This window comes from Mya arenaria, chromosome 10 (assembly GCF_026914265.1).
Source record: "Mya arenaria isolate MELC-2E11 chromosome 10, ASM2691426v1".
Classification (NCBI taxonomy): Eukaryota; Metazoa; Mollusca; class Bivalvia; order Myida; family Myidae; genus Mya; species Mya arenaria.
In genome coordinates this window covers 17,465,454-17,474,934 of record NC_069131.1, presented here as the reverse complement: position 1 = coordinate 17,474,934, position 9,481 = coordinate 17,465,454, and the positions used below count along the sequence as shown (strand labels likewise).

The 9,481-nt window shown below is 35.5% G+C and overlaps 1 protein-coding gene across 1 annotated transcript; it reads right to left on the bottom strand.

The window, feature by feature from the left end:
• Window positions 1–361: 361 nt before the first annotated feature.
• LOC128204399 (NXPE family member 1-like) lies at window positions 362–8,475 on the bottom strand. The gene is made up of 7 exons (XM_052905816.1): window positions 8,412–8,475; window positions 7,640–7,745; window positions 5,443–5,669; window positions 4,703–4,980; window positions 2,123–2,385; window positions 1,447–1,610; window positions 362–1,023 (listed from the first exon to the last, which is right to left on the bottom strand). The coding sequence occupies exons 1-7, from the start codon at window positions 8,473–8,475 to the stop codon at window positions 362–364; spliced, it is 1,764 nt and encodes a 587-aa protein (XP_052761776.1).
• Window positions 8,476–9,481: the final 1,006 nt, after the last annotated feature.

Here is a 9,481-nt window from a genome sequence, read left to right as displayed (position 1 = left end):
TATAAAAATCTGCGATCTAATTTGTTTTATCAGCAGTCTTATATAACTGGTTTCCATGGATTTTCGCAAAAAATAGCTCGTTCCAAGACAAAAAATAAAGAAGTTGTCAAAACGTTCAATCTGTGATAGTGCAGCTTTAAAATATATTATGAAATATTTTGATATTACTACATAACCGTGGAAGAGTAGTGTCGCTTCGATCGGCCTAAAGAAAATGAATAAAATGTAACTTCCAACATTTTAATGGGAGTTGTGTCCCTTTCGCCGGCCTAAAGTCGACAATAAAATACTAACAGTATGAGTGCCGCTAGCTACATATCGAGTACCCGGCTTCATCAATGAAACCGTTATACTTAAAATGTCATGTGCATGCATATGAAAACATTTGGTCCACCATGGCTAGTACCACATATGGTGGTGGATGATTCGGTTTCAGTTGAAGAGCGTCCGAACTGTCCCTGTTATTGAGAAAGACAACCTTGTCATGGAGCCCACGGAATGTTTGATATAATATGTTTGTATACAGGAATCCGAAGAAGTCGTCTAGCCTTGCCCCTCCCCATGGGGTATCGAGGAAAGTGTGTGGTGCTTTAAGAAATACCTTGGCCTTTGGATTTCGGTTCAATAACTTTTCGACACTTCTTTTTATTATTGCCATCCTTTTTTGGAAAACACCATGATGGTATGGCACCATGTGCATAAACAAATGAATCACAACAAATGTTTCTTCATTGTCAGGAATATCATCAATATGGCGGGCAATCGAGTACAAAGTATAGCTGTTCTCGTCATCGTCTGCAAATATCGGTTGAGAGGGTATAAACCAGCTAGCACTGAAATTCAGTTGCTTGTTCCTGCATGTTGCTGGCTTGAGCCATTTTACTTTAGTCCAATCCTCACTCGTCGGTTGACATTCGAGGTTTTTTAGTACGTAGTTTAAATACCATTGGCGTAATGTTGAGTCTCCTAGTAGGTACATCGTCTTGTTTTGTATGCATCCCGGAATTTGAGTCCTGTTTATTCCTGAAATCGAAATATAATTTGATGTGATTCAATATCGTAAATCCTGGCAAATACTATGTTTATTCTTAACGGGATCATCAAAATGACCATATCACGTGGTTTTACGTAATTTGTTAACAGAATGAAGATGTTTATTTCGAACAATTTCCAGCAGCACATGAATGTTTTTTCTCTAACCATTATTGCCCAAATAAATGGCCAATGCTACACAACCCATTCTCGTTCACCAGAGTGATGATGCTTTGCATACCACAGATACCATTATCAAACCCCTGATGAATGAGAATTATACAACCAAGCGCAGGGCAAATAGAAATATATATGAGTACAAGTATGCGTCCAATGCCATTAAATAAGGTAGTTCAAAAATGAACGAGCCTAGGGTGTTGTAAACCGTGTAACCGTTGTAAGATCTAAACATACCTGCACATTGTCTCAGATGCCAAATTCCGTTGAAGAAGTATCCCGTGGACTGTCGTTCTCTCCAGAGTTCACGGAAGTTCCTGCGGGAACAAGGATTCTTGGCCTCCATCTGCCGATTTCCCGCTACTTGAAGGGCAATGGCTTTTGAGATGGGAACAACACCTCTAAACAAGAAAGGCTTCACTAGTTGCATAATACTGTGCGACAATAACATGGCTAGATAACAGTAAACTATTTTCTCAAATCTTATTTGAAATACCAAAGAAATAAGATTTGTTCTATAATATAATAATTGTGGGTTATCCGATATGACCGAATTGAAGGCATCGATACCATAATCAGCTGATTCTGAGACAAAAACTAAACGAAAATACAAAATTGTCAATATGTGAGGGTGCAGCTTCCAAAATTGTGACGCTATGATTTTTTTTAATCATTTCACGAAAGCGTTTTGTTTACACGTTCAACCCCAAGCCAAATAACGTGATAAAAAATTGTTTTAAAACCTTATTACATGAGAAGATATATTTATTAGCTTCATCGTTCTTAGATCCAATTGAGACCAATATTAAATACCAGCCATGGTCTATTATTTGTAGTATCGTGCAAATATGAATTTAAAACACGTGCTTTTAATACATAATATTTTACTAATAAGTCCTCTACGTAAGCGTACCTTGAGATAATCGTGTCTTCTACTTTGGTGATAGGCAAGGGTGGAAATGCCTGTGTTTTGACCGCATGCCAGTCTTCACACAGCAAATGAATGTCACGTGGTCGCCCACAGTACCATGGCATCCCAGAATTGATGTATGTAAAGTTGCAAAAAGCACTGTAGTTCTTCAGTTTCAATAAATGTGAAATATTTGGATGGCAGTCAGTTGTTTCTTGATATGTCCTACTGCTAAATGTGGCCTGAATAACCCTCGTTGAAAGTATCTACAAAATAAGTAACAAAGGACAGGAGTATTGACTGCTAATATTGAACGTTTTTAACAGTATTTAACACAAAATAATACAAGTAGGCTAAACATTCAATTTGAAACATTCTATGCATTTTTGATAACTGACAAAGTTAATATTAAAAAATTATGGGCAATATTTAATAAATGCTCAACAAATTTACTTGGCAGTTGTTCCAATAAAAGATCAAAAGGTCAAAATTTCTTAAAATATCCTAGTAAATTGCACCAGTCAATTGAAACCACGGCCCCCTGGTCCGGGGAATGGTGGTGACTTTGACTTTCGGTCCAGTCAAGCCCGTGTAAAATCCGGGAACGAACTCCTGTAAAAAAAAGGCCAAATGCCCCGCACACCTTAGGTAAGGCCCATTGACCGATATTTTGGTGCGAAGACAAAACCACCGCATTCACCTGGCACTGCGGGGCCACCTGGAAGGTAAACACATGGCCCATTTCCCCGGCTATCTCCGGTATACCCTCGGACCTAAGGGGGGGGGGGGGGCGGGTACAAATGACTGGTGCATTACTTTAGTATTAATCTATTAAATTACTTTAATTCAAAATGAAGAAAAACAGTACCACATTAAATTTATCAAGTAAACTCCTTGCTCAGTTTTTGTTCAAGTATAGTCCGAAAATTTGTATTTACATCTAAAAGTCTGCAATTCCATGCACGGCAATCGAATGGAAAACATATCTTTATCCAAGAAGAAGATGATGAGTTATTGCATGTTTACATTTTAATACATTCTTAAACATGCTGTTCGTCGCATTCATTGTTGTCTGAAGTATTTCGGACCTTATTTGTAAAGACTAATTTAAAAAATAAAACGTTAATGCCTCTTAAATTTTTCTGGTTTTAACTGTAAAATAATTCGTTTGTAATCATTGGCATATAAGTTGTAACTTTGTTATCAAATGTAACATAAACTAGTCGAAAAAATGAAAATATTAATGGTATATACAGTAGCATTAATTTGACAAAACTGTTGCGCGGTATACATATTTTGTTATTTTGGGTACTATTTTAACCTTTGAAGGATAGATGTTTTCACTGAAATATTAATGTAATTGCTCTATATGTTTCTACTAGCGGATCCGGGGGGTGTATCCGGAGGGCGTATCCGGCGTGCGCAACCCCTAAAATCGCCAAAGTTCAAAGTTCACTTTTTTATTTTAATATACGGTATAACAATTAATGAAATATTCCGAAATGCACCATTCGGACTATAAAGAGGTTAAAGTTTTCTTGGAGAGTACCAAACCCCACTGCCGACACTTTTAAACAAATAAATTTTGGTTCTGAAGGAGGGGCGCAAGTCAAAAGGTAACGTCCCTAACTTACTCCTCCTCTAATGTCAAATCCTGGGACCGCTCCTGGCTCCATGTTCTCAACATCTCTTAAGCTTAACAGGCTTAAGAAGCTTATTTTAATAAGCCTAAGTACTTACTTAAATTGAATTTGATGAATGAATTGCGGTTTGTTGTGATAAATATCAAGATAAATGATATCTAAAGAATGAATTCTCTTTAAGATGTTAATATTACCCAATAATTGAAAAACAAAATTAGTGAGCTTACATGTAGTTTAATATCGTTTCAATGGACTTAAGAAGTTTCGAAAAATTTGGGCCTGGTTTCTTAAACGTTTCTGTCGACGTGTTCGCTTTAAAGTGACACACTTATTTAAAATCAATACACACATATGTATAACATAACTTTTGAATGATATACCTTCAACGTCTTACTAATTAATGCATTTATAAAAGAATAATAATTACTCATAACGAGATTATAACGGCTGAAAACGCAAAAATATTAAATGATTGGATAATGCTAAAAAATTTACTGCGATCTACTATCGTCTCATCAATCAGAAAAACGTTGTTGTCTGCACCTTCCTTTCATATTCAACTCGGTATCCTGAGAACCACTCATTCCGACGTGTATTCATCCTTTTTCGTATATTAAAACAAGTGTATGAATTGTGGTAAATCTTTTTTGGAGTAACCATGCAACTTTAAGTGAGAAGGTCAAAAAACAAGTTTTAAAGAGGTCTAATGCTAATAATTCATATCTTTATTTGTAAATATAAACCAAATCACACGTCAAAATAGAGTATTTTTTCTATGACTATAGATTTGATTCATTCCCGAGGTTTATATTTTACTAACCTTCTCTTCCACGGTTGATTGTATCGAATGGGACTTCATTATAACATAGTTTGTATATGTATCTGAAATGAGACACAAATAGACACAAAAGTCATTATTACAAAGTAGTAACCAACTCACCTCTCTCCTTATTCTATATAGAGCAGCTATGGCTTGCCTGCTGTAAACCAGACTAGCAGACAAGTTTGATTTGCCAGCCCATAGTGCCTCTATTTCCGCCGTGTAGCTTCCGTTACCGTTGTCAAGCACGTAACCAGTGACAGCCGTATTTGTAAGGTCACTTCTGGTAAGGGTGACTTTGACCAACTCACCTCCACTAGACTTCCGGTTCCCAGCATGGTCGTAAAGCTCTATCTGTACTTTGATTTTGTCGCCAAGTGTATACACTTCTTTCCTGTCTTAAATCATAGTAAATCATATCAAAAAAGAGTTTCAAGAATACATGTACATTATATAAATATTACTGCCTTGGTGGTAACAGTGCATATTGTCAACATGAGGAAAATGCTGTAGACCGAGACGAAGCCGAGGTTAACAGCGTTTTCCGAAGGTTGACAATATGCACTGTCGCCCTCAATGCAGGCAATGTCTATTTGATTATACCGAACAAAAACTTTGATAATTCGATTAATATTAACATGTAAATCAAGAGAGAAAACAATCTTAAAACTGTAAATTTCATGACGTCAGAGGGCAAGAGTGTGGTAGTTGACGATAGTGTGGGATGATAGTCGAAAATATTGCCCTGGCATATTTGCACTCTATAAATTAATTAATTGATCTCGAAGAAATACTGATATCTGTTTTGGTTTATTTCAATTAAATGCAATTTGACGCCTTACAAATTAAGTATGATTTACCAATTATTGTAAATGTTGATTTTTCTGCTGAAGACACATGAGTCAACTCGTTTGTGGGTTCATCTGATATTGTGTCCTCCTCAGTCAAAAGGTGTGGGAAAGGCAAAAAGTCATCTTCGTTTGTGTTTACATCTGATAATGTATCCTCCTCAGTCATAGAACATATGGAAGGAATAACACCCCCGTCATGGGAGTCCATAACACTGTGCACTTGGAACCGTTCGGTCCTGTTTTAATACAAAATACACATTAATGGGCCTGCCATTAAAGAATAAAGATGCACTCTCACTCCCAAATAAAATGCACCACAATTAATAAAATGGTTTTTAATTACCGAAAATGATGAAAACATAACAAAAACAATGGTTCTTATGAAAGATACAGTGATTAATTGGAAAGAAAGGTACAGGAGACAGGGTACCTTATGTGAAGATCGTTGATCACTGTAACTTTTAGGGCACACCAGTATTTATGCTTTTTCAGCTATTTAAACACGGTTACAACCTTGTAATCAATAATTACTATGTTCGATAAATGCATTCTTCAGTAATTAGTTAAAGGTTTATCACTCAACATGTATGTTTGTTGTACATGAGTATTTATTGATTAAAAAACGAGTGTCACTTTAATATTTTGCTTGAATGAAACTATATAATATACTGATGTTTCCTCACATGTGGTCTAAAGGAATATTATCATATCCTTTGAAACTTATCACAGAGTAACGGAATATATACTATCAAATAAATGGACTATATTTGGTTTGAAGTCCTGTTAGACTATTTAATGTTCAAAATGTCAAACTTCGTTCATAAATTTCATTATAACGTGCGTAACAAGAATCTAATTAAAGCGTGGTTCATATTCAAGTTCAAACTGATCACGTGTATACAGTTTCTGAACGATCACTCATCAACTCAAGAAGTAATTCGCTGTGACGTTAGGATAAAACAGAACAGAAAAGAAGTTTATTTCGACTTATGCAACAAAGCATCTCGTCAAACAAATGTATAGAGGATATGTGTTTATTTCAGTGTAAGATCGTATTTTATTTCATAAGTGTCATAGAAAAACATATTTTCACGAGTGGCGAAGCCACGACTGAAAATATAGTTTTTCTATGATCACGAGTGTTCTCTTTCTTTAATGCTTATTTACGGAGTTTTATTAGTTTTTTTTTTATTTATTTATTATTAGGAGATTGATATTTACGACGCTACCCGTGGGACGCCCCTCATGCAAATTGTGTGACCGCATTTTCCATTTCCGGTTCACCGAAAAAGTAGTTATCCAAGTAATTATGTTGCAGTTTAGTAATTACTAATGTTTCAGTGCAAACTTTAAAAAAGTATTCATCAATGAACTTTTTATTTATGCATTTGTTTCAAAATAAGAACAGTTTATTAACAATACAATTAAAGAGCACATTAATACAAACCGAATTACACGCTTCGGCGTTTACCGAATGGAATATTTTTAGTCCACAGTGTCATCAAAACAAATGGGGATTTACAAATAAAAAGACAGTTGTTTAACTTAAATACTTGTTCAATCGCTCTCACTATTAGATATCAGCAGGATTCTCTTGTAGATAGGTCGTTTCTTCCCCTGATTGAAACATGGAGAAGGAATTTGTGGATTTCTGTTCACCACATGCTGCTTCTGCGAGAGAGTGTTTTGTCCTTGATTCTTAAAATTGAAAGTGACATTTCCTATGAAATTGGTCTTTACAAACAAACAACGGGACATGTTCGTAGCAGCATCGGCTGCATGCATGTTTCTTCTGGATGCATTAGTTGGTCCACCATTGGAATTATCATTCGACAGAATATCCGAGATCTCCATAGACTGGTTTGTGTTCAATTTACTGTAATTATGCAGGCTGTTTATATTCGTATGGCCTTAAATTTGGACGATTTGGTTGGAAGGTACACCTTCATCGTTGAGCTTCTGAACCATTCGTTTTCTGGCCCTGCAAAAGAACATCAACATATAACAACGTGCATACTTGAACCTAAGATGAAACGAAAAACTTTAAGATTGTTTGAGCAATTGTTTTGATGTTTGAAATGTAATTATCCAAACGAGAGCCAATGTTTGACACTAGCAGCAACAAAGGAAAACAACTATGGAAAAATGACGCAAAAAAACTTGAGGATGATATATTTGTTATTGAATAAATTGCTATTAATTATACCTGTAGGGAGTAATTCTCGCTTCGTCTATGCCAGCATCTGCTTTCATTCGATCCATGATGTTATACAGTTTGTTGAACCCATTGCAGATCTCTTGAACCATCCACCCTGACGTGAAGTATAAATGCTGAGGTAAAGCGGGGTGTTTTCCTGAAGCATTTCAGCTGGGCTTGTATGCGTATGTTCTGTATAGATGAACAGGACCTGTTGCAGGATCTGCCAGCACAGCATGAGCTCTTAGTTGGCTTTGTCTCTTTAGGGGGATGGTCATTTGTTCAGAAATAATAATTATTGGTACAATTGTGTTTTTTGTGGGGTTTTTATGTGTGTTTTATATTTAAATCAAACTCTCATAAGCATTTTGTTACAAAAAGAAATATATATTTCTAAGCTTTAATATGACTGCCAATGTTATGTAAATACCTTATGTCGCGTGCATTTGCCCCATTACAGGTCTTTGTTTGTCTTTCTTTAGACAGCTGCAAGAACTCGCGTCCGAAGCCTTCATCGAGACTAACAGAAATATCAACCCACTTAAGAGTATGGATATCAATGCCAGTGCACATCCCGATGGAAGTAACTCATATGAACCACATGGAGTGAACAATAATTTTGCTGGTAAATATCATTGGGTTTTTGCTTCATATTTTTTTTTCAATGTGCTGATCTGTCAGGGATCCTGCGGCCTTTGGTTTGTTTCCAAGCAATTGCCTTTTCAGTGATTGGTGTTTGCTTTTTATGTCGTTTTACGATGCATACTTTTGATTGTGATACCTTTCAGTGTCTGTCGATAGAACTGACAAAGCTTCTCAAACTTGTCGGTCATACTCTTCCCCATTTTTTTGTTACAGAAAGCTAACCATTACAGACCAAGTCATTAAGTTGATCAGGCGGAATAAATTAATGTTGCGGTGTTCTCCTTTGTGAGAAAGAAACACTTTATGACCACTTTTTGTTTTGCACTGTATTTTTGTTTACATTTTCTTCGAGAAAATGATCTACATTCACATTTCTAAATTTTCTTCCACGTACTATTTTTGAAATTTGGGAATGTTCTTCTACCATAGATCTGGCAGCATTGTTTTAATTATTTTGTAGTAATTCTGTTGTTTCTCTAGCTGTGTGTTCATCAAATTGCTCAATTTCAGAATTGCTATTTAAAAATGCATCCGCATCAAAAAGTGTCCAAACAAGAGATCTAAGACATTTTCGTTAATATCATCCATATTTATCTTTTTATTCTGTGTTAATTATAAAATAAATCACATATAAGTATTTGCTTTTACTTTTTTCTGTAGTCAAAAGTGTCGCAGACGCAACTTAGTGTACATGTATTTTTGAAAGGAAGGTAATTCAATTTAATTGAGATCCAAGGGAAGTTACTACAATTCCTGAAAAACAGTTGTCCCAAAAGTTGATAATTTCACTGCAGGGAAGGCAATGCAATCACTGTTGTTATTTCACTGATAAAACTCCATATTTCATCGAAAAGCATGAAAGAAATACAAATAAACACAATATCCATGCATGTGAGCATCGTTACAAAGTAGCCAATATCAATAACAATTCAAGTATAGCTTAAGAAATATGGAGAATGTTTTGGTATAGCAATATTGTGAAAAATAATAGATATAAACAGCTGTATAGCTAGTAAATCAGGTATACATATGCACATGGTAATCGTTACTTGTTTAAAATGGCAGTTTCAATGGCATTATGTAAAACTTGTATTGCATCTTCAGTGGTAGATCGCTTTCGATAACAGAACTTGGCATCCGACAGCAATTTATTTTCTGTGAACCACTTTTTGTCTCTTTTAGTGGGCACACGCGTAAATATTTTTC

Coding starts and splice junctions, on each gene's coding strand:
- LOC128204399 (XM_052905816.1), bottom strand. CDS start 8,475: ATGGGGAAGAGTATGACCGACAAGTTTGAGAAGCTTTGTCAGTTCTAT. Junction 5,670..7,639: donor GCGAGAATTACTCCCTACAG/GTATAATTAATA, acceptor GTATTAAAACAG/GACCGAACGGTTCCAAGTGC. Junction 4,981..5,442: donor ATCAACATTTACAATAATTG/GTAAATCATACT, acceptor CTATGATTTAAG/ACAGGAAAGAAGTGTATACA.